Genomic DNA, 25,057 nt, shown 5'->3' with positions numbered 1-25,057 from the left:
CAGCACATATTGAATAGGGGACAAATTGTAGGTCAATGATTTTGTGGCTGGTTTGGTGTCCCATTTCCTCCACTGAAAGTCTTGCCTGGTAACAGGAGAAGGCCGATTCAGGCTCTGTATCCCCTATTAGTAGGAGTCTTAGCTAGAGTCACTCTCGTAGATTCCTGGGAGTTTCCATTACACTAATTTTTCTACCTCACCCCTGAAATTCTCCCCAATTCTAGTTGCCTCCACTTGCACTCTCTCCCTCCATCCTCCCCTCATCTGATCCCTCATGTTCCTGTCCCCACTCACCCCCAGTCCACCTGCGATATTGATTCTATTTATCCTTCCCAGGGAGATTCATGAGTCCCTTGCTTGGGCCCTCCATGTTATTTAGCCTTTCTAGGTCCGTGAATTATAACATGATCATCCTTTACTTTCAAGATAATATCCACTGTCTTAGTTAGTGTTTCTATTGCTGTAAAGCCACACCATGGCCATGGCAACTCTTATAAAGGAAAACATTTAATTGAGGTGGTTTATAGGTTCAGAGGTTTAGATGGTTATCATCATGGTGGGACATGGCAGCCTGCAGGCAGACTTTGTGCTGGAGAAGGAGCTGAGAGTTCTACATCTTGATCCGCAGGCAGGAGAAAGAGTCTGTGTCCATACTGGGCATAGCTTGAGCATAGGAGATCTCAAAGCCCACCCTCACTGTGACAAACTTCCTTCAGCAAGGCCACAACTACTCCAACAAGGCCACACCTCCTTATAGTACCACTCCCTATGAGCTTATGGGGACCAATTACAACAATTACATTCAAACTATCACATCCACTTATAAGTAAGTACATACCATGCTTGTCTTTCTGGATCTGGATTACCTTACTCAAGGTGAATTTCTCCAGTTCCATCCATTTGATTGCAATTTTCATGGTGTTAATTTTTTTAACAGCTGAATATTACTCCATTGTGTAAACGTACCACATTTTCTTTATCCATTCTTTGGGTGAAGGACATCTAGGGTGTTTTCAGTTTCTGGCTATTATAAATAAAGTTGCTATGGACATAGTTGAGCAAGTGTCCTTGTGGTAGAATGGAACACCCTTTGGCTATATGTCCAAGAATGGTAGTGCTGGGTCTTGAGGTAGATCTATTCCCAATTTTCTGATAAACCACCATATTGATTTCCAGAGTGACTGTACAAGTTTGCACTCCCACCAGCAGTGGAGTGTTCCCCTTGCTCCACATCCTCTCCAACATAAGCTGTCATCAATCAGTGTTTGATCTTAGCCATTCTGACAAGTGTAAGATGGAATCTCAGAGTCCTTTTGATTTGCATTTCCTTGATGACTAAGGATGTTGAACATTTTTTTAAGTGTTTCTCGGCCATTTGAGAATTCTCTGTTTAGATCTGTAGTCCATCTTTTAATTTCTTTTTGCAAAGACTTGAAGTTCTTGTCATACAGGTCTTTCACTTGCTTGGTTTGAGTTAGCTGAGATTCTGTAGAGATTCCATAGAGTTATAGTGATTCTATAGAGAGCACAGGGACAGGACTCTTTGAATAGACAATTTTATATTCTACCCACACATGTTTCAAGAGAGAAGTCAAAGCCTCCGTTGTGCCTGTGGAGAATGCATGTTCCTCCACCAAGAGTCAGCAAGCATCCTTCACATCTGATGACTGGGTCATTTCTGTGGAATTCCAGTCACACTGATTCCAGGATGCCTGTGTCTGGAAAGATTATTCTACTGTGGCTTTAGGTTAGAAATGGGATGATTTGGTGTCCATTAGCTTTTTCTTCAAGTTTTGATCCATATATTATCAGATATAAATAAGTTTGTATATTCATATGTAATTTTTTAAAAAATGAAAGTGTTTTCTTAAATTTGATTTTTCTTTTTCAAACACTGATCAATATGATTAGAGACAAATCTTAACTATGAATCATCTTAATTGTTTTTCTCTTTTATAGATGAAGCCTAAATATATCCTCAATTCCTATATTTTGAACATTCTTGGGCATTCCTAAGAAATTTTTTTTCTTTCTTTCTTTTTTTCCTTTTTTTTTTTAAATTACTACTCATGGAATCTTTTAGGACTCTGCATTTTAGACAACGTTGAGTAATGAATGTCTAATATTTTTACTCTTCATTTTCTAAAAGATATGTTAAAATCTTTCTATTGTCATTCCAAGGACAATGTATTTTGTGTTTTTAATTTATTATTAAAAATGCTACTTGACCCTGTGCTTTATCCAACCTTGGTCTCAACAATTCTCGCTCATATAAACCCTCCTCATTCTCGCTAATTGGACTCCCAGAGCTCCACCCAGGGCCTAGCCGTGGATCTCTGCATCCAGATCCCTCAGTAGTTGGATGGGGTTTCTAGCACGACAATTAGGGTGTTTGGCCATCCCATCACCAGAGTAGGTCAGACAAATAGCCAAACGAATGGAAACACATGAACTATGAACCAATGGCTGAGGGGTCACCAACTGGATCAGGCCCCCTGAATGGGTGAGACAGCTGATTGGCTTGATCTGTTTGGGAGGCATCCAGGCAGTGGGACTGGGTCCTGTGTTCATTGCATGAGTCGGCTGTTTGAAACCTGGGGCCTATGCAGGATTGCTTGGCTCGGCCTGGGAGGAGGGGACTGGACCTGCCTGGACTGAGTCTACCAGGTTGATCTCAGTCCGCGGGGAAGGCTTTGCCCTGGAGGAGGTGGAAATGGGGGGTGAGCTGGGGGGAAGGTGAGGGGAGCCGGAGCGGGGAGAACAAGGGAATGAATCTGTGGCTGATATGTAGAACTGAATTGTATTGCAAAATAAAAATAAAAAGTTTAAAAAAAACAGAAAAAAAGAATAGATAAGAATTTTTTAGTATGTTAAATAAATAGGGATGAGAATTTTAAGCTGATTTGACTGAGAAAATGAAGAAAATATATTTACTTCATATTTTTGTAATAAAAAAAATGCTACTTGACTAAGAATCACTTTAATTGAAGATTAATTGAAATCTTTGCTCTCTTCCTTTTAAGCCTGCTTGTCTCCACAATTGCTGCACATCCTGCATGCTAAGGTTTCTCATATGAAAGTGATCCGTTACAGAACGGCTCAAGTAGACACCACGAAGGCAAAATCATCTATCTACCCATTGTGCTATCCCCTGGAGAGAGTTGCAGCCTGTGTATTGTGCCCCTACTGGCAACATAAGCACAACACTGCATTTAAGTGTCACTTGACATAATTCTATGTGCATGACGGATAATGAAGGAATGGATCCAACGTATTCCAGTGTTTGTCGTTTGTACATCCTTCTTTGTCATTATTATTACTTTTTTCTTCACTAATCCTGTCAGGAGCATCTTTCTCCTCAGGGTTCATACCTGAAACTGGGTTTCACAGAGCCTAGTGCTGTAGTTAGCAGTCACTGCATTTCTAGCCTGTAGAGTTCAGACTCAACCTTAATCATCCCAGCATCTCAAATCCCCCAACTTCCCAGGGCAACCCAAGTACCTAATGTATTCAGATTTCTGCTACAATTTGTACTTTAGACTGAATTAAAAATCATTGTAAAAGTTTGCCTTAAAACACTTTCAGTGTGTTACTAAATTAAGGTTAACTCTCAACTATAATTTTCAAGCAATTAGCTTTGGTTTTTTAGCTGAGCAGAACACACCACTTATAATGCTGAATACGAACGATTTATATACTACCATAGTGCATTTCTTATAAAAATGTTAGGTCTGTAGCAGTGATTTGCTAATCAAATTCAGAATTTGATTTGAATGCCTCCGGCAGGAAGCCAATCCAGTTATGAAAAAAACAGAAGCAAAACCCAGAGCCTGGATGAGCCTGCTCCAGAAGCTAGCTGAATCCTTCATTCTCCTTAGCAAAAATGGTTCCAGAAATCACTGCATTGCTCCTAAAATAGGATATCATAGCTAATTTTTTCAATAAATTATTGGACTGTCCAAGACACAAAACATGTACATTTTGGAATCTAGAGTTATAAAATATTCTGACATGTTTTAATATAAACAGGAACATTTCCAATGATTGCCTGGATCTAAAATGTTTTTCCACTTGACATTTGTTTATACTGCCTAGGAAAGAAACTCTATTTATGGATAACTGAATGACACAAATAAACATGGGAGAGAGCTGAAAAATCAGCTTTGATTGTGCATGAAAGTCTACAATGCCATTGTGTACTCTTGTGCCGTATTCTGATTGCCTGTTTATTTTTACAGAACGGCTGGTGAGCCCATGGAAGAGGAACCAGCCCTGTGAAGTGCCAAGTCTCCCCCGATATTTCCTGTGTGTGACATCATTGTGTATCCCCCCAACCCCAGCACCCTCAGCCATGTCTGCTGCCTGGGTGGCACGGATTGATGGAACGTAAACACTGGGCACAGAATTCTGAACAGCAGCTTCGCTTCTTCTTTGGATGGACTTGAAAGGGCATTACAGATTCCTGAAATGTAACCACTGTGATTCTAAAGTTACAGTAACCAGGACTGGAAGAAACTGCCTCCAGCATGCTTTTATGCTGGTGACCCACTCCAGACACGGTGTGAGCTAGAAATCTTCAATACAGTGCTAGGTACTGTCCATTTCAGAAGCTGTGACAGCCAGTGAAGTTCGAGGCAAAACCTGAGACATATTCATTCCTGACATTATGATCAGTGTTTTATTGTGTAGTTTACTGTCAAGTAGACTTAAATTGTTTACAGGGTTTCTTTCCAGCTATGAGTGGATGGGAATTACAGACAGATTTCTGTGGGTTTGAGGGATTTTTTCTTTTGTTTTGTTTTGGGTTTTTTTCTTTTTCTTTTTCTTTTTTTTTTTTTGTCTTTGTTCTAACACACTTCCATCCTTTCTGGTAAGAGTTCAAGATGGAGCTGGGATGAGGCTTTGTTCTAGTGGGAAAGAATCACAATGTATCTGACAGTCCAAAGGAACTTGCACACTGTCCCTACAGTGTGCAGTGGGCACCTTATTGGAATTTTACATCTGTTTCAAGTTCTCACAGGATAGGGACTTGCAGTTTTGTCAGGGAGTGAAGTCTCTCCACCCCCATGCAACTCCATCTTGAGGACAGTGGCTCTGGAGGTGCATCCCTTAGGGGATGTGCAGCTGTGAAAAGCACATTACTTCTCAAGGACTGTAGTTTGCTCCCGATCTATCTAGCACACCTTTTCTCAACTTTCTTTCTTGGTCCCACTACTTCCTCCTTCTTTTAGAAAAATTACAAATCTCCCTGATACTCAGGGGATTTTAGTATTTGATTTGCATTATTTACTTTTCAGATGCACCCACTTTTCGTTATCTGATTCTTCTGTGAAACTATTTTAGTGCATATGGCTTAAGTGATGCCACCGAGTTTTCCAGATTTTAGAAATATGTCAACAAAGATGACAAAGATCTGGAGTCCCTTTGCATGGGGCTAAGCTAGGAGTCGTGCCTTCCCATGGAAACTCACACAGCATTTAACCTTTGCACAGGTAGCCTTTCTAGCAAAGGTTCAAAATAAAGGACATTTATTTCTGAGATTAAAAACAGCTTACTAAGTAAAATATAAGCAAGTTAGCCGCTGCCTCTGAAAACTGTATTTCAGTGTATAACTCAAACACCTAAAGACAGTGAGGTAAAATACCTCACATATTTAATGTCTGACAATGCTTTTGAACATTGATGTTTCTTTTTATATATTTTCCTAACTCAAAGGATATATTGAAGCCATAAGTGAAGATTGTCATGCTTTTATTCAGAAATCTGAAAGAGACCTTAATTAAAACAAGGTTTTAGAGAAGGCCGAGATATGAAAGCCATGGAGCAATGTGGTTTTAGTTAGTGAGGACTCCAACCTGTAAATCAAAGATGAAAGATCTCACTCACGTAGAATTACATAACTCCCCTTTGTTAGACACTCAGACCACATTTTTCATGCACTTGGTTTTTTTAGGATTACCATTTTAATTTTAAAGACTTTTATTATATATACAAAAATGGCTTGGTACTTGGTTTAACATTTTAGAAATTTGAGATACCCTTTGAAATAGGAAATCTGAAATTGAATGTAACTCAGTATTAGGTAAAAATTACTTTCATTGCGTAAGGGTTAAGTCAATCTAGACTCATAATTGTAATAAATTTCTTTGTAAATTCCATTTTCTTGATGTTTTAGAGAAATTCATGCCAATTATATTTGCTAGCTCTTTTTTCTTTTCTTCCTCTCTTTTTTTGTAATTGAGGAAATTTACTTAAAGAAAACCAAAGGCTTAAAAGCTTACAAAAGACCTTCTCACTTTAAAAAGGGGGAAAGTTACCATACTTCAAAAAGCTATACAATTGTGAAGCTTTAAAATCAACTTCAGAGTTACACTTCCCTATCCTTGAGAATATATATTAGATGCTGGCTAATGAGACAAAACAAGGTCACACAAGTATATCAATTCACTGATGTTCCTGTGACAACATGACCTCCTAAGGTGACTTGTCAGTCTGGTGAAGCCGAATCACAAGGACATCTCTGCGTAATTTAGATTTTTAAAATACTTATGAAAGAGTTAATCATGCACTTCCTTTCCACCATGTGACAACACACCTAACTGATTGCAATGCAAATTATTAGAATCTCGAGAAAGGCAGATAAACCCTGGTGGGGAATGATTGCAGCTGAACTTAGTCGTTAAGAGCGGAGTGATACTGCACCTGATTACATGCACCCTTAAAGATGGAGTGTGGCCCCAAAGGGCAGAAAATATCAACATTTCTTCTGGAGCTGACCAGCACTTTTAAACAAGTAGTTCAACTGGTATAGTTTTCTTCACCCACACATTTAGTTTTTATTGTTCCCAATGGTCCCCATTGACAGGCTAATGGAAAAGCATTATGGCTCATGGGTCTCATTCTGACCCACCCTTTGAAAGATGACCCCATGAATTCCCTCACAGTCTAACATAACACACACACACACACACACACACACACACAAACACACACACACGTTGAAATAAAATACTGATTTTTGAGAAATATATGAGTAAAAAATACTGAGTTTAAGTGACAGTAACAAAGAGAAATGTGATAATCACTTTTGTTTTCTATATAATTTCATGTTTTATTTTCGACCGAATGAAGCAACCCTTATAAGGAATGAGCAAATATGAATATTAATGGAAATTTAGGGTTTGTTACTACTGACTAGCAAATGGGGAAAAATATTGGAGGAAAAATATTTCTAAATATTTTAATCTAGTTGAAATTATCCATACTGGAGAGAGAGCTCAGATTTTGGAGATAATAGATGTATTTGTCTGAAAACTCCCACAACTGACATTTCCATCTACAGTCCTAGGAACAGAAATGGTGCCTTCGGTGTCAACTATGACCCACTAGGCCTTTTTCATTCATCTAACTAAAGATCCAGTAGCCTTGAAAGTGAGCCATTTCCTCCCACAAAGATTTCAAAAAATATGTGACTAGTGTCTCCCAATAGTTCAGACCTGTTTTATTTCTAGAGGTCCATCATGAAACTTTGTAAATTTGCTGGTATCTTTACGGACTCCCTGTGGGAGTAAAGGAGGATGGTCCTGAGAGGCAGCTAGAAGAAAACTCCTCTCCATTTAGCACTTTAAAGCTTTTTTAAAAAAATTTAATTCATTTCTTTAATTTGTTTTTACTATTTCTCTCTTCAAAATTTTTTCTCTATTTGTTTCAGTGGATGCTAGTGTTGAAATCTAACAGCCCAAAAAGAAGCCAAAATTTTCTCTCGTAAAAATTATTCATTCTGAGCTTGGAATAGCCATTCTGTCTAAGTGTGACATTATCTTTTTCTAGTCTTATCTGTCTTAAAATTCATTTCCTGCTTTTGGAAATGAAATCATGTGCTTGCTGAGAGAGAGAGAGAGAGAGAGAGAGAGAGAGAGAGAGAGAGAGAGAGAGAGAGAGAGAGGCACGAATGACCTATCTGTTGTACTACTTCCATAAAGATGCCATTTTTACCTCCAAAAGAAATGAAAAACAGATTATCTGAGGTAGAGAACAAAGGCTTTCCATTATTTGCAGAGCTGGCCATTGCTGTGGTCATACTCAACATCACCCCTTCTGTGTTCCTGTTATATATACCTAAGACCATAGAATTTCTGTTCTCCAGACCAGTCACAGTACATATACATACATATACATATACCACTTACATATACATATACCACTTACAACATCTCTACCAGCTCTTGTGAAATATATAAAGGAATGAGTGTGTCCATTATTAATAAGTATGTTGGGAGTAACTCCATCAGACACATCTTAGACCATTGATCTAAGGCTAATTGGACTTTATCTTGATGATAAGGTATTAGAGTGGTTATAATTTCTGAAACTGTCTTAAGTCTCAAACTAGAACAGTTAGAAAATACATAACACACTGTACAGTGCCAGTATTTCTAACCAATTATTTCCTTTCCCTTGACTCGGTCTCCCTTGCTTGCCTGCCAATACCAAATTGGCATATTTAAACAATCAGAGTAATTTTGAGTCCTCTCTACTCTATGTTTCCTAAGCAGAGGCTACCCTGCAAGTTTCTCTTCTGAGATCCCACTTGGCTTATGTGCCTTCATGCACTTTTTCTAAACCTAGTCTATAATCTTGATTGTGATTTTTTACTTATTCCTTATCTAGAGACACCTGACTTACCTAGCTTTACCCAAAATGATACCCAAGCTTGGGTTTATTCTGTACCCGGAGCTTGCCACTTTCTTTGATTAATGCAGCACTTTATTTTTGTGTCAAATATCTTCCACCGTTTTTGCTACTATCAATTGAATGACGTTCGTTGTCACACAGGGAAGATTGTGCACACTCTCCATGCCCTTTGGAAGACATGAGACAAACCGTCAAGTACACATGACCACCTGAAGTAAAAATGGCAAAGGAGAACCTAAAAGATTACATATTTCGGCAATTAAAAAAAAGCCTGACATATTAAATAAGAAATGGACTCCTTTTAATTTTCCTGTTTGGTTCTTAAGCACATTAGGGGCACATTACGATCCCACATGTATACGGTCAGTTGTCTTCAGGGATACTGTGGTCAGGTCCTTTGCCCTTTCGAGAAGATAGCATTTTATAACAATGATAAAGTTGTTGCAGTCATGTCTGGATTGAGCTCTTTATTGACTAACATTTAGTAGAAATAAAATAACAAAAATCACAAAAGAATTGAAAGTTTTATAATCTGAAGAGAATTCTGTGTGTATGCAAAGTTGTTTTTAGAAAGGAAAAAGTTCTTTATCGCTTGCTAAGTTGTAAGTTCTCAGACTCTTTTTGGATGACTCTGTGCAGACCTCCCAGAAGGTGGGTGAGATGAAATTGCCCTTTCAGTGATGGCAGGGTTTATCAAGTGTGCTGTCAAAAATTAGTGACCTTTTTGTTGGCAATCTGTGTCATTCAAAACAAACATCCTGATATTATAACTAAATTGGGCATTTCAGGCATATATATATATATATATATATATATATATATATATATATATATATATATAATTTATTACTTTTTTGGTTGAATGCTAGACCATGATTATTGGAGTGAGTGCAGATACTGTGGACATTCTGGTTCATTCCTGTAATGTGGATGTGTCTTTTGTATTGTGGTCTTGTATCTGTTACTGTAATAAGATCAGTTGGTTGTCCTCTGTGACCAAGTACTTTTGCCCTTAATTTTTTGGCTTTCATCAAAATCTGTCACCCAGAACTGCAAAGAAAAGTATACATTGCCAAACATAAATTTGTTCTGCCAGTGATGTGTCCCCAGATGTGCAAGGTAATTACCTAATAAAGGTTTTATAGCTAATAACAGCACCATTGTTGAACATGCTTTCCAAGTGTTCACCTTCTCTCTGCTTCTTATTCTTTTGGATTTGGAAACACAGTATCATGCCCCAAAGGATTGTTGATGTTGTTAGTGTTAAAAAGAAAAATGATGCCCTTTTTGTTTGTGTTTTTTACTAATTAGATATTCCTCTAGCCCTATGTGAATAAAAGCTATTTGAAATAAATGTGTCCTAAAGTTTCTACATCCGATGTGCCTGCCCTTAGACTCTGTATCACAAATACATGACAGATATTTTGTGATAAACAAGTATAAATTGTGAGGTATGACGATATACACTATTCTACTTTCCAAACTGTCGATATTTGAGGCCAAAGAGATGGCCAGAGTTAGGAGCACTGACTGCTCTTGCAGAAAACCAGGGTTCATTTCCCAAGACCCACGTGGCAGCTCACAACTATCTGTAACTTGAGTTCCAGGGGATCTGATACCCTCTTCCTGCATTTACAGGCACCTGGCACACACGTGGTATATATCTATACCTGCAGGTAATGTGCTCACAAATATAAAATAAAAATGAATCTTTTTTAATTAAAAAACTGGAGACATTTGCTTGCAAGTATCTCTTGGAATGAAATGAGAATTAACAACTGAAAAAAATTACCAATCAAAACAGAGTTACAAGTTGACTTGTTAGTGCATGCCTGTAGTCCCAGAACTTTGGAGGTTGAAGCAAGAGGGTCGCCATAAATTCAAGGCCAACCTGGCTATATAATGAATTTCAAGTCACCCTGAGAGAACCTGTCTCAAACAACAACAAGTTACAGTTACTGATTTGATTGTAGTTTGCTTGTCAGAATAAAGAGCAATAAAACCTGTCAAATGCACATTACTCTACAGAATGTTATACTACAATTCTCACACAAGTCTTGTATCACACGGACTATTTACAGATGAGAATAAATTTAACACGCTCACTATCATTATAGTCAGTAAGAGATGCATACATCTTTCTAGCTTTAAATAGTCCGTGTTCTTTCCAAATGACATCTACTACCCATAAAAGATGATGTACTAAGCACATTTCAACTAACAATCTATGCCTAACCTTTAGCATGGACTGTTTGTGCAGCCTCCGCTAATTGGGGTTTTATTAAACTCTGGAGTTAAATGGAACTGGTCATCATGGCTAGGTTAGCATAGTAAGTTACAAAACAGTTATTTCTTACCATATACAACATCTTACTTTAATTGAGACAGGAACTCTAAATTGTCTTTGGAACACATACTCCAAATCTTTTGAAATCTAGTCCAAGACCAACACTTATTTTTGTATTTTAAAACCCCCTGCAATATTTAACATTTTAAAATATAAATGTTTCCAATGGACAATGGTTTGGGCTCCTTCTGGGAAAAGATAGGTGTATTTTGTCTAACAAAATGTAAACTTGAGTTGGAGTGTGTGAGTAGAGTTGATTTCAATGGTAAACACCTTTGTCTTAATCAGATTTGTCAAATGGCAAATGTTACTTCATGATCCTTTGTTTCTTTTAAGTTTCTATGGTGAAAGAGGCCAACTGAAAAAGTGAAGGGTAAGTGGAAAAGTAAGATGGAATGTCCTGTTCACCAGTGAGTGGCTGTAGTTGAAAAGACAAGCTCAAAGCATGCCTTTCACTGCTCAGCACTTTTGTATCTGTGTCATTTAGTGTTGGTGAACACAAAGTGCTTCCAAACATTGTCATTCCCCCATGAATTGTGATACCAATGGGACAAATTTTTACTGCCCTCCTGGTTGGTCACAAACGAATCAGTCCATATATATCTTAGTAATTATTTTGAAAAAAGAAAATTTTTCTGGCAAGTACTTAAGAATACAGACACAAGATTCAGGAGAAGAGACCAAGAAATTTTCTTTTTTGAACTGTAGGAAGCAGAATTAAAAAGAAGAAAAAAGATTTAAAGTTCTCAGTATATCTAAAAACTAAGAAACCAGATTGATCTCCGTATTGAAAGAGTGTGCAGTATAATAGTAAAATATAGCATGAGCCCACTTACGTGTTTCCTTTAATCATTTTGTAAAAACTAATTAGTTTAAAATTAAAACCCACTGTGTCACACTTTAGCTTTCATGACGAAATTTTCCCTTTCCACCATTTTGTTCCTTATTTTTTTTGTTGTTTTTTTTTTTTTGTTTTGTTTTGTTTTGTTTTGTTTTTTCGAGACAGGGTTTCTCTGTGTAGCTTTGCGCCTTTCCTGGAACTCACTTGGTAGCCCAGGCTGGCCTCGAACTCACAGAGATCCGCCTGGCTCTGCCTCCCGAGTGCTGGGATTAAAGGCGTGCGCCACCACCGCCCGGCTTTTGTTGTTGTTTTATTCTGGGGGATGGCGGGAGAGAGATTGAGAGCATGGTGTAAAGGACACAAAGAACAGATAAAAAGAAAGTTAAAAAAATAAGGTTTAAAATTTTAAGATGTGATCACAGTGAATCCTTTAGTGACATAATAAAAAGTGAATATTTTAACATGGTAACATTGTATTTATGATTTATTCCCAATTGTAGAATTGTATATCCATGTCAAATGAGATCATTTTTTAAGAATGCATATTTTAGTGCATTGTGTTTATTTTTTTTCTTCCTTGCTATTCATGTTTTGTCTTGATTATTCATTGCAAAAATAAAATAAAATAGAAGGAGTACTTGACACTTAAGGTTCCCCTTGTTTTCTCATTTAAATCTCATAAAAATATTGCTAGGGGAGTAATATAAAATTTCAGTACATCAAAGTTTAAATGACAAATGAAACTCATTTGAAATTCTTTTTAATTAAATTCAGTTTTAAAATGTATTTTTCTTTTTGTTTATAGTTTAGCATCAATGTATTGAGTTTCATCACAATGTCTTCATACATATGTGTCATTATACTTTGTTCTAAATAAGTCCCTTCCCTACTGCCTGACTCTTTCCTCCTTCCTTCCTTCCTTCCTTCCTTCTTTCCTTCCTTCCTTCTTTCCTTCCTTCCTTCCTTCTTTCCTTCCTTCCTTCCTTCAGTTAGTTATTTCTTCTGTTTCTTTTAAAAGTAGTCCATTACCTCATTTCCCACCTCCATTAGGATTTGTTCTGCCCTTCACATGATCATCTTTCTGGTTTAATGACCTACAGACACACACATTTAAATGTATACAAAGAGAAACATTTGATGGAAAGTTTATAATTCCTAGAAAGGGTTGGAGAGGTAGCTCAGTAATAGACCACTTTGCTAACATTCACAAGGGTGTGGATTGAATATTTACAACCATAGAAACAAAACAAAATAAATGATACAAAAGAAGTTAATGTTGAGCATGAGAAAGATTAGTGACCTTAGAAAGAGCTTCTAATTCTAGTGATTTGTTTTGTTCTGTTTCTTTTTATTTTAAAAAAAGGGGGTGATTATAATTTTGGTTGGGTCAGATTACAATAATTAAATTCTACAACAACCAGGTCAACTTTACTTCACTTAATACAGTACAGTTTCCAGTATCATTTACTCTTTAATGATCTTGGTATGAGATAGTTTTTTTTTCTTTTATCAGATCCTCAACAGGCATAACCTGCAACATCCCCAGCCAACAGGTTGCTTTTAGAGATTGTCTCTGTGCCATGGAAATGATACCACAATTTTGATATTTTAAATCCCCTGTGAAATCTAACTTATATTTAACCAATTTCATCCTTACTTCTTTATATTTTTGTACATGTTAATCCTTTTCACTAGACTTAAGTTCAAACCATAAGTCACACACAGCCAAAAAAATCATTTATTTTTCAATTAGTGCATATTTTTGCAACTTCTATGTAATGCCTGGACTAAGATAAGTCTGGAAACAAAAGATGAAACATACTGAAGAGAGCAAGAGAATCAAAAATCACAAAATAGATTATAGGGTTGCAAAATACAGAGAAAAAGGATACACACACACACACACACACACACACACACACACGCACACGCACGCACTCACGCACACATGCACACACACCACATGTATATAAAGAGTTAATATAGCGTTATGCTATAATAGGGTGACACTACCCCTACTAAGACACTAGAGGCTAACAAATCACAAAGCCCAGTTCCAGGAATGGGTTACTTCTTTGGGAGTTATTGGCCATTGGAGTTCCACAGCTTCCCAAACATTTCAGGCTGTCACTGCTTCAGAGACAGTGGGACCTGGGAGAATGGAGGCAATAAATGAGGCCAACTAAAGTCTCATGTAATAGCCAACTTTATTCAGAGCATCAGACAATTTTTTACTCTAAAAGTTAAGAGCAGTCAAAGGAGTAAAGTGTACAATCGGGGGCTAGCCATGTGTGTCAGTCAAGCGGCAGGAACATGTCTTTCCATAGAGGCAGATAAACAAATAACAAGGGTTGGTGTGATCAATAATCTGAAGTAAATTCACTCCTATCTGATACACCTGGGAGGGGCACAAAAGGACGTTCTAAGAACAATTGTGTGTTTTGATGAAATTGAGTTCACAAGACTCATGTCTCGTTTTCTCACAGACACTCAGAATTCTTCTCACAGTACTCTATACTTGGACCGTGTTGTGGTAACAGGCTATTGCCAATACCAATGGTGACCCTCCAGAACTTGACAGGAAAAGCCTATTGCTGAAGACCTCACATACTCAAGTCATATTATTTGGAGATTCCAAGCTAGTACTAACCTGGAAAAATCTATCTCTACTGGATCACCTTATAGGACTGAAATGTGGGACACACATTAGTGCAGGGGAAAACTAGTCATCCTTTTTATGCAGCAATGAGCGCTGTGAGCTACAATAATGACTGGCTTGGAAAATATCCCCACTGGTGCTATAGTGGCATGAATATCATGGGAGTAACCAAACATTTCTGGTTAGATTTAAATTTTGCTCTATAAGATGAAACCCATACCAGGCATCACTGTTGCGAGAAGAACCTGTGGCTAAACAGGTCATAAGCCCTACGGGAGAGCTAACTAGTAACATTGTGCTAAATGAGTTAACATAGATTTAACAGAACCCTGATGACTTATTATACCCATAAATTATAACCATAAAAATGTGGTGGTTAACACAGTGACCCACAACTGGCGCAGAGAATGAGAGACTGCAGAATTCTCGACCTTAGTGAGACATGTATATCACACACACCCTCATAAAGCTCAAGGATTATTTAAACAGAGGGCAGAAAGAGTGGAAGAGCCGGAATCAGTGGTCATTACGAGGAAACTGAGTCTTCTGGGCACAGCAAGACAACCGCACACATGAAAATGCAGTGGTGGTGACAGCATGTCCCAGATCTGCATGAGCTTGAGCCAGAGCAGATCCCGGCTTGAAGAGGGGAAGTGGCTGGCAGTCTCACTCCAGCCAAGGCGCTATTGGCAATTGATAGTTGCTGGGAGAGGAAGAATCAGTTTTCCATAGGAGGACAGCTTCTGGTCATCCCACTACACTCCAGTGGAAGGTCACACATGCAAGCAGAAATAGGCAGCTCCAATTGGACTTGATATGTGTGGGGTGTGTGTGTGTGTGTGTGTGTGTGTGTGTGTGTGTGTGAGAGAGAGAGAGAGAGAGAGAGAGAGAGAGAGAGAGAGAGGGCACAAAGTTGATTGTATAGAGAAGGCGAAGGAGATGGAAGGAATTGGGAGAGGGTTGAATATAATCAAAATGCATTGTTCAAAATTCTCGAAGAACTAATTTAAAAAATTGTAAATAAGGACCAGTAATGCAGCAAGGATGAGAAACCAGTCCTCCTGGCTTCCCTGCAGAGAGAAGGAGTTTAAAACATTTCCACAAGGTAAATCAAGTGACATTGGTTCCTAAAGAAACTGGGGGTCAGTCCTTACCACAGAACAAGTCCACAGGTCTCGAGCCTGAGATTCAGTTGGGGAATTTGGAGATGGTTCATCAAGAGGTGATTCAACAGGTACCAGTATTTCTATTCGAGCCTGGTGACCTGGGTCCAAGACCCAGAATCTTTGTTGGTGGTGGTTTTCAATACCCTCTGAGCCCAGTTAGTGCGATCCATATGCTTGCCCATATGGGGCCAACTGCAGGTGAATAGATACCTTACCAGTGGCCAGTCCCCTAAAGAAGAGTGACTCTCCCTCCATCTACAGTCAGAGATTATTTGTCCAGCCCACAGTCTTTTCAGCAGCCAGGCATGGCTGATACAGAGGTACAGTGCTGCCTCAGAGCCTGTTAGATGAAAAACTAGCTCCAGTGGCAGGTACAGTAAGCAAGAGTATGGACTGACCACCCCCTTTATCCCAAGGAGCAGTAACAGTGCAAGCTATCCCTGTTGAGCCCTCCAGGATTGGGAAGATGTAGCATGGTCCTACGATTTGAGGATAAGATGAGTTATAGAAAATGACTATAGAATAATGCAGGTCAGATGGTGTAGCATATTCCATCAATATGGTTCTTTTGATACAATTGAGATATTTTGTGCTTTATTGGATTTTATTAACTCTTTGAATGTATCCCCTATGGTGCTGAATTACAAGACCAGCTGATACTAGCTTGGAGTGGGACAATTTCAGTGATCTTGCTAGTCCCATGTAAAAAATACTTCAAAGATGAAGTTTGGTGAAATCTTTCTTTTACCCATCATTGTTGCCCTATTTTTGAATAAACAAACATGTGTACATCTCACCCCAGGAAAAGTCATACAAGAGATAACTGGCACAAAAACAGACATGTAGATCAATGGAGTAAAGGACCCAGAAATGCACTCCCATAGCTATAATTATCACATTTTGAGGCATCAAACACATATATTGGAGCGAAGACAACTTCTTTAAGAAATGGTGGTAGAAAATAAGATTCCCACATGTGAAAGAATGAGGCCATATCCCTACCCTCCACCCTTTATAACAATCTGTTTGAAATGGATCAAACATACTAAGACCTGCAAGATTAAAACTGCTCAAAGGAAGTATCGGGAAATCGTGGTGTGGGGATAGGCAGGGCATTCTGAAAAGTCTTCCAACAGCTCAGTAAGTAACTGCAGTTAACGTCAAGTGTGATTGCAATTTAAAAGTTCTGAACAGCAAACGGAAGACATAAGCTATAGAATGGGGAATCATTTACTAACTGCAAATATAACAGGAAATTTATAGCAAGAGATCTATAATTAAAAATGTTAAACAGCAAAATAAAAATTATCTAATCTGTGAGTGGGCAAATTCACTCACAGGTAATTCTCAAAAGAAGAAAAAAGTGCAAATGAACAAAAAAAATACATGAAAAAATATCCAACATTGGAAAAATAGAAATTCAAACTGCATTAACATCAGGATTCTTTCTTACCCTAGTCAATAGGACTATCATTGGCAAAATAAGTGACACCGAGTTCTGACGAGGGTGTGAGGAGAAGACACTGTACACACGGCGGGGGGATGTAAAGTAGCAGACACTGTAGAAAGAAGTGTGGAGATTCCTCACGAAAGGGTAAAAAGAAGAAGAAGGACCATATGATTCACACATCCCATGAGTACATACCCAAGGGAGTCTGTCAGCAGTCCATAGAGGGGCATGCACATTCATGCTTCCTGCCACACTGTTTACAGTGGGCAAAACACAGAACCAGCCTAGATGTGCCAGCCAACAGGTAAATGGATAGAGAACATGTAGTTTATGGATGAATAACAAAAATGTGTCGTTTTTAGGAAAATGGGTGGAACTAAGGGTTGTGATGACAAAACAAGCCTGAATGGGAAAGACAAATGCTCCATGCTATCTTACATGCAAAATCATAAAACAGCCCCCCTGCTCTGTGTGTGTGTGTGTGTGTGTGTGTGTGTGTGTGTGTGTGTGTGTGTACAGGGTACATAAAAGGAGAAGGGAATTATTATTTGGAGAACACAAGACACCAGCTGACAGAAGGTGGGTAAGGGACAAATGCATAAATTACAATATACATGTATAAAAATGTCATAGACTGTATTTTTGCGTGATTACTGCTTTCAAAACAAAATGGTTGTTCCATGTGCTGAGATCAAAGTAAGTTAGCTGTTTAAAACTTAAACAATATTTTGCATGTATATGATGTATATGTGGCCACACTTGCCCACGTATGTATGAAGTCCAGAGCTTGACTTCAAGTATTGTTATGGTCAATTTTAAGGTTAATTTGACACAGATTACAATCACTTGAATAGGGAGCTTCACCTGGAGAACGCTCCTGATTGCTTTGACAGATTCATGAGGACAGCCTGGACTGTAGGTGGCCCTTTTTGGTAGTATCCCAGATGAAAAAGGCACAGCAGAAGGAAGATTGTTTGGCTTCCCATTTGCCAGCTGGGAGCTGATTCACACTGTTGCTCCCTTCTCCTTTGCTTACATCAGAGTAGGCATGTCCCAGCTTCCATTTTGGACTAAGGACCAGTGGCTCTCCAGGTATCTTCTAGATGTTCAGTGCCAGATTGAGACTGTGGAGGCAGCAGCCTTGTGGGCCAGACAACTACAGCATGGCTGGCCTCCCTGGTGGTGGACCAGCAATGTGCAAGTTCCTGAACTGCTGAGCACTCTGCCTCAAGGACTGAGAAACTACCAGGTTTTCAGCCCACCCCCGCCCCAGGTGTGGTTCAGCTACTGTGCTATTTTAACATAAATTGACTTAATAAATTCATATACACATGGTTATACATATACACTATATATCTATATATGTATGTGGGTGTACACACATACACACACAAAAAATGATGTCAGATTTTTCTCTAGCCATCAGCTCACACAGAGACTTCTTATTAATGATGAAAGTTTGGCCTTTAGCTTAGACTTGTCTCAACTAGTTCCTATAACTTAAATTAACCCATTTATATTACTCTATGTTCTGTCACATGGTGTTACCTCTCTTTCATCTTGCACCTCCTCTTCCTCTCTGTGTCTCCTGGCATCTCCAATGCATATATGTCCCTCCTCCTCTTTCTTTTTCTCCCCAGAAGTCCCACCTACACCCCCTGCCTAGCTACTGGCCATCCAGCCTTTTATCACACAAGTCACAGCAATACATCCTCCAGCCTCCCCCACTAGCCCCAAGGGTGCAAGTGCACACCACCACTCCCAGCTTTTTACTTGGATTATCTATCGGAATCTAAAGTTATGGCTGCCTGCTTATGGAACAAGCATCTTATCTGTTGAGCTATTTGACCCTAAAAGCAATCTTAAATACAGCCACGAATAGCAATCTTATTTATGCTCCAAGATGTTCAGGTGTGGTCGATGTATTGGCAGAGAATCTTCAGAGAAGAGAATGCAGACCCTGGAATCTGGCCCTCCTATTCCCAGGCCGATTTCTCTAGCAGCCTCACTGACATTTGGTAAGTCCATTATTGAATCATATCCTAATGTTTTTTCTACTTGTTTCCTCTTTAATGATTTGATAGTTCAAACATCTACATCTGTTGTTAAGAAAAGCATGTGTAATATTTCCAACTGTTGCAGTGGTTACTCTTGCTACTGAAATGCAGCCTCAATGTCAAAGTCAATTGTCTCAATTACATATCTCTACCCTACATTGTGGAATACAAGAATCTTCATATGTACTAATTCTTCCATGCTCTGTTTTATCTCATGTTTCGTCTTTACCTATCACAGTGGTTTCATATTGTTTCTAAACCTTTATTTCATTTAAAAATGTATTACTATCAGTTCTGAAGAGATAGTTCGGTGACTAAGAGCACTAGCTACTTTTCCAGAGGAACTAATAGGTGATTGTTAATATATTTTACTTGTGACAAAAATAACAATTAATCAAGTCAACGGTCTGGCACTTGCTCTCAAGCCTGGCAAACAGAATCCAAACTCAAAGACACATATGGAGGAAAGGAAGACTAGCTTATGAAATCTGTAATTGTCCTATCACCATGAGTTGAGTCTAAAATGTCCCCTACAACCTTGATGTGTATGTGGGGAGGGCAAAGAACCCACAGGAAATGAGGCCTTGTTGGTGGAAGTAGGTCACTATGGTCTTTAGAAGGTTCCTTTCTCTGCTTATTGGTTCACTGTGAGATGAACAGCCCCCCAGCCCTTCAGACTCCCACTGCTGTGAACTGAGCTGCATGATCATGTCTTCCCCACTATGATGGACTGAAATCTCTAAAATCATGTGCCAAAATAAATCCCCCCTAAGTTTTTTTTCTGTTAGGTAATTCTGATTATAGTACCACAAAAATAGTTAATACACTAATTATTGTTCCTTTTGATATAATCTATCCCCCCGACCCCAGTTCTTTACATCTCTTGTCAGTGAGCAGATATGACCTTATTTGTGTGTTGAACATTCATGGGTTTTAAAATGTTTTCTAAAGCAAATGATTATATCAGATGTGGTGGAGTGGTACACATCTGTGATCCCAGAAGTTGAAAGATGGTGTAGAAACATATGACCTGAGTCTCATTCCATGGAATCAGAGGATTGAATAACTGATCTCTGTGGATCTCTTTATCTCTGATAGTTGGTGAATTCATCATAAGCACAAAAACTGCACCCTAGCTTCCAAAACTGTTCCTTGACCCACTAAGAGAGTTCCTCTAACTGGGTGATGAAGAGCCTTTTCTAAACAGTTCTTCATGAACCCAAAGTGAAAAGAGGTTCAGAGAGAGAGACCAAGGGTCAGAAACTCAAAAGCTAAACAAATGTCGAGATTGGATTCCTAATTATTTGATGTGTATGGCATCCTTTGGGTAGCCTTCCTTTGGGGGATGGAGAAGGAGCGCTTGATCTTCCTGTGGGCAGTGAAGGAAAGGAAGGGTGGTGACAGTGCTTCTGGTCTGAAGCTCAGAAATGAGGGTGCGATTACATGGACACCACTTTCTTCTTCCTCCAATTACGACAGGAAAATAGTTACCCACTCCTTGTTGGAGAGTAGAGGATTTGGGCCAAAGCTTGGCAGGAACACGCAGCTGAGGTTTCCTTCCTTTGCTCGGAGTTACATACTGTGGCCATGTTAAAGTTTAGGCTTCACATTCCATTCTGCTGAAAACAAGATTTAATGAATACTCTGCATGTTCGATCTGTCAAATGCCTTGCATCCTCCACTCTTTCTAGCTATTCTTTTTTTTAATATGTATAGATTGTGTATGGATATCTTTTCGACTAAATGAATTTATGGAAAAGAAGAAGAATCATTGCTGTGGGACAAAAATATTTCCCCTCAAAAAAGAATGTACAAGCACACAAAAAAGATGTGGGATTTTTATGAATCATATCCTGTAATTTTTCACTTTTTTTCCAGCTACCTCCTTCTTAGAACAGAATCCAAGAAAACCAAAGAAAACTATTTGTACTGTGTGCAAAAATTTTGCCAAATTGAATTACATAATTCATCTAGCAGATTTGATGAGTTCCTGGATGTAATTTGCAACTTTGCATTTTGGGCACAAGGAAATAATGCACTTGTTACATATGAATAACATGTTTGTTAAAATATCGTATTTTATAATTACTTAAGAATGTTTCTATACGCATGGTTAGTACAGAGACTTAGGCATAAAACTTGGCATTACCACACACACTTCAGGATACCAGACTGAATATACTTGTATGTAGAGACAAATCAACGAATTGGCAGAAATTAAACATTTCCATAAAGTTATATTTCTGGGATTTGTCTAGTGTATTCATTAAATGTTTGACTGAAGTTCCGGGTAAAGAATTGGATTTACATTGGACCATACAGAATTATTATACATCATCCACTTATTTCTAAAAATAAACATTTTAAATTTGGGGGAAAGTCACATAAGCTTGGTGGAGGAAGGTGTTTTAGGAAATTGTTTCTTACGCACGTGTGAAATAACAACAGCAGATGGATGTAGACAACTTGACAGAAGTTCTAAAGAACAATCAAAGACCTACAGAAGGCAAGTGAGTGCCTGACAACGTCGTATCTACACTCATGTGTTCGGAAATGTCATGGTGTTTTATTTAAAATTAAAATAATGTTTTATTAAGTCATTGAGAATTTCAACAATTTGTTTTGAAAATATTCACTCCCTCCTAAAACTCACCCCGCAACCAGCCTCAGCTTCCTACCTACCGAAATTTAAGTTTCCTTCTTCATTTTTTTTTAAAACACATCAAGCCTACATGTGCTGCCCATGTCCTCCTGGTAGTACAGCCTGGCCTGGAACGCAGTTGACCTACCAGGATCACATCATCAGAGAAGAAACTGGCTCTCCCTCTCCCAGCAGCTTTCAAATGCCACTAGCTACTCAGTGGTAGTTATTAATGCCCTCGCCTGCATCATCTGCTGAGATTTCGTCTCTCTTGAGCTTGCACAGGTCTTGTGTTTGTGTCACAGTTGCTATGAGTTCATACATGCATCTGCCTTACATGCCCAGAAACTACTGTTTCCTTTCAGTTCTGTACCACCTGAAGCTCCTCCATTCCTTCTGGCCCCTTTTTGGCAAAGATCCCTGAGGCTTGGGAAAGTGTGTGATATAAATGTCCCGTTTAGAGCTAAGCCTTCTTTGGTCACTTATTATTTCCATGTTGACCAGTTGAGGGTCTGTGTGTTAATTGCCATCTACTGCAAGCAGAAGCATCTCTGATGAGGGCTGAGGGATGCACTGATCTATGGTTATAGCCCTAAGTCATTAGGAGTTGTTTTAAAAGTATGTCCACTTAGCAGAATAACAGTTTTAGGTTCTCTCCTGTGGTCTACTACCTATCTATTCTCCCCACAGTGGTGCCAGTAATAGGTTCCATCTCATGGATTGGGCCTTAGATTTTATCAGAAAGTGGTTGAGTATTCCATAATATCCATGCCACCCTACCAGGAGCATATCTTTTCATGTCATTTATTATTGTAGATCCCAGGATTCACAACTGAGTGAGACTCATTACTTTTCTCTTCCAGTTACATGTATAGATACTTTCCAGCATTATGAAAGCTAACCAGGAGGGAAGAAGCTTCCAGCTTGATTTGTACATATTTGTGATATAAGTATACAGTGTTTAGTTGTGGTATTTTCCCTATCATCACCATTGTAGAGTAACTACATTAAAACTATTTATATAAAGATGTATGTATCTTTGTATTTATATGTTTATATTTTAGGAAGTCTCTACTGTGTTTAGTTTCCATGTGGCTTTTTCAAAAGGCCTTTAATGGTTAGTTATCCCTCCCCTGTCTTCCTATCCTACACTCCATTTAATCCTTCCTGCTCTACTGTTCCCTCTCCCCACCAACTGCTTTATAGCCTTGTATTCTCCCCTCTCGGATGATCCACTCCTTCCCTATGGCCCCTTGCTTGTTTTTAAATCTCTATGGGCATTCCAAATCAAATGCACATATCTAAATAACCAAAGCTGCATCCACATTTGAGAGAAGAGATGCCATTTTGTCTTTCTGGGTCTGCATTGTCTCACTTCTGATGACTGCTTCCTATTGCCTTCATTTTTCTGTGAACTTCATAACTTCGTTTTCCTTAACAACTAAATATTCCATTGTATAAATATATATTTTCATTTTACATTCATCATTTGATGGACATATAGACTTTTCCATTTTCTGATTGTGTAAATAGAGCTGCAGTGATCATGAAAGAGCATCTCTGTAGGACAAATAAGGTCCTTTGGGTATATGCTCAAGACCGTCATGACTAGACCATGTCCTAGATTTGTTTCCTGCTTTTGAAGACGCTCCCAGCTGATTTCCAGACTGTTTGCACCTATTTGCACTCTCACCAGCAATGACTGGGAATTAAGACCAACACCTGACAAACAAAATCATGTGAACAGCAGAAGACATTATCATTTGAGTGCAGAAGCAACCTACAAAATGGAAAAAAAAGAACAACTTTACCAGCTGTATGTCTAACAAAGGATTAGGGACCAGAATACACAAAGAACTAAATCAATTAAATATCAAGAACAAAACAATTAAAAGGGGGTGGCATTAAACAGAGAGTTCTCAAAAATAAAGCATAAGTAGCTGAAAATATTTTTTAAATTTTTCAATGTCCTTAGTTAGTTATCAGGAAAATGCAAATTAAAACATACTTTGAGAGTTCATCTTACACCAATCAGAATGACTAAAATCAAAAACAAAAGCAAAAACAAACAAATGACATTAAATGCTGGTGTGAATATGTGGAAAAGGGAAGCCTTATTCGCTGGTGTGTTTACACATGCCGTCTCCCCACTATTACATACGCTGAAGACAAAAGTGGTATCTCAAGTCTCTTCAACTGCTGTAATAAAATGCCATCAACTGGCTGACTTAAATGTCAGACATGTATTTATCACAGCCATAGAGCTAGTAAGTTGTCATCCTGGCCAAGTTACAGTGGGCATCCTCTTGCGGAATTACAAATGGCTATGATCCTGCTGTTTCTTTGCATGAAGGAGTAGCAGAAAGTTCTAATATTTCCCCTTTTCTTATGAGACTGTTAATCACATTGTAGCCTCTACTCGTCCCATCTCATTCAATTCCCAGGAATTTCACTGAGATACAAAGCTCTGAATTTCCACTAGATTATTTTTCTCTCTATCTCATTGCAATCCTGATAGATTTAGTTAGCATCTTTGTAGTGCTGTGTAGAACCAATGAACATATCATTATCATGTAATGAGTCAATATGATAGACTACAGAAACGAAAGATAGTCAAAAAGTTTACAATCTAAATTACGAGGTAAAACTAGAGAGTTCATGTACTACTGAAGTGTGTATCACTTGCTTCGTTGGCTGAAAGACAACTTCAGGAGGTCTTTCTTTATTGGAAGACATGGAGAAAGAAGCATTAGATACCCCAATAGATACATACCAAATTAAGAGATTAATTTGTGTGCTCAACCAATGTGACCGCATTTGTTTTAGTGGGTGTAATTGGAGTCACACCTGAGGTTAAAATAACCCACTGTCTGTCTTCCACTGGGAGTCACTACCTCTGCGTCTTTCAGGTCTTGGTGTCCCTCTAGGAATACAGGGCGCACTCCACCCTCCGACGTGGGTGCAATTCCTGGGATTTCATATGCCCTCTCTCCATATTGTGCACTCCACAAATCAGGGGGAAAAAATGTCAAGGTTTGATCGGCTCTTGAGTGCTGTGGGATGTCTTTCTCTATGCTGTGAATATGTGTTGTTCCCATTGGCTAATAAATAAAGCTGTTTTGGCCTATGGCAAGGCAGCTTAGAGGCAGGCAAAAAAAAAAATCCAAGCAAAGATACAGAGAGAAGAAAGGAGAGTAGGAGG

The 25,057-nt window shown here is 38.6% G+C and overlaps 1 protein-coding gene across 12 annotated transcripts in view; it reads left to right on the top strand.

The window, feature by feature from the left end:
• Hdac9 (histone deacetylase 9) overlaps positions 1–12,524 on the top strand; it is an 872,989-nt gene extending 860,465 nt beyond the window's left edge. For all 12 annotated transcript variants that reach the window (XM_052738328.1, XM_052738323.1, XM_052738329.1 and 9 more), the window contains one exon: positions 4,239–12,524. In XM_052738328.1, the coding sequence (XP_052594288.1) occupies positions 4,239–4,278 (40 nt within the window). In that variant the 3' untranslated portion in view covers positions 4,279–12,524. The remainder of the gene's footprint in view (positions 1–4,238) is intronic.
• Positions 12,525–25,057: the final 12,533 nt, after the last annotated feature.

The sequence above is a fragment of the Peromyscus californicus genome, unplaced genomic scaffold (assembly GCF_007827085.1).
Source record: "Peromyscus californicus insignis strain IS unplaced genomic scaffold, ASM782708v3 Scaffold_15__1_contigs__length_86483966, whole genome shotgun sequence".
NCBI classification, from domain to species: domain Eukaryota; kingdom Metazoa; phylum Chordata; class Mammalia; order Rodentia; family Cricetidae; genus Peromyscus; species Peromyscus californicus.
The sequence above is the reverse complement of the archived record's forward strand: the minus strand, read 5'-3'. Positions and strand labels throughout refer to the sequence as shown.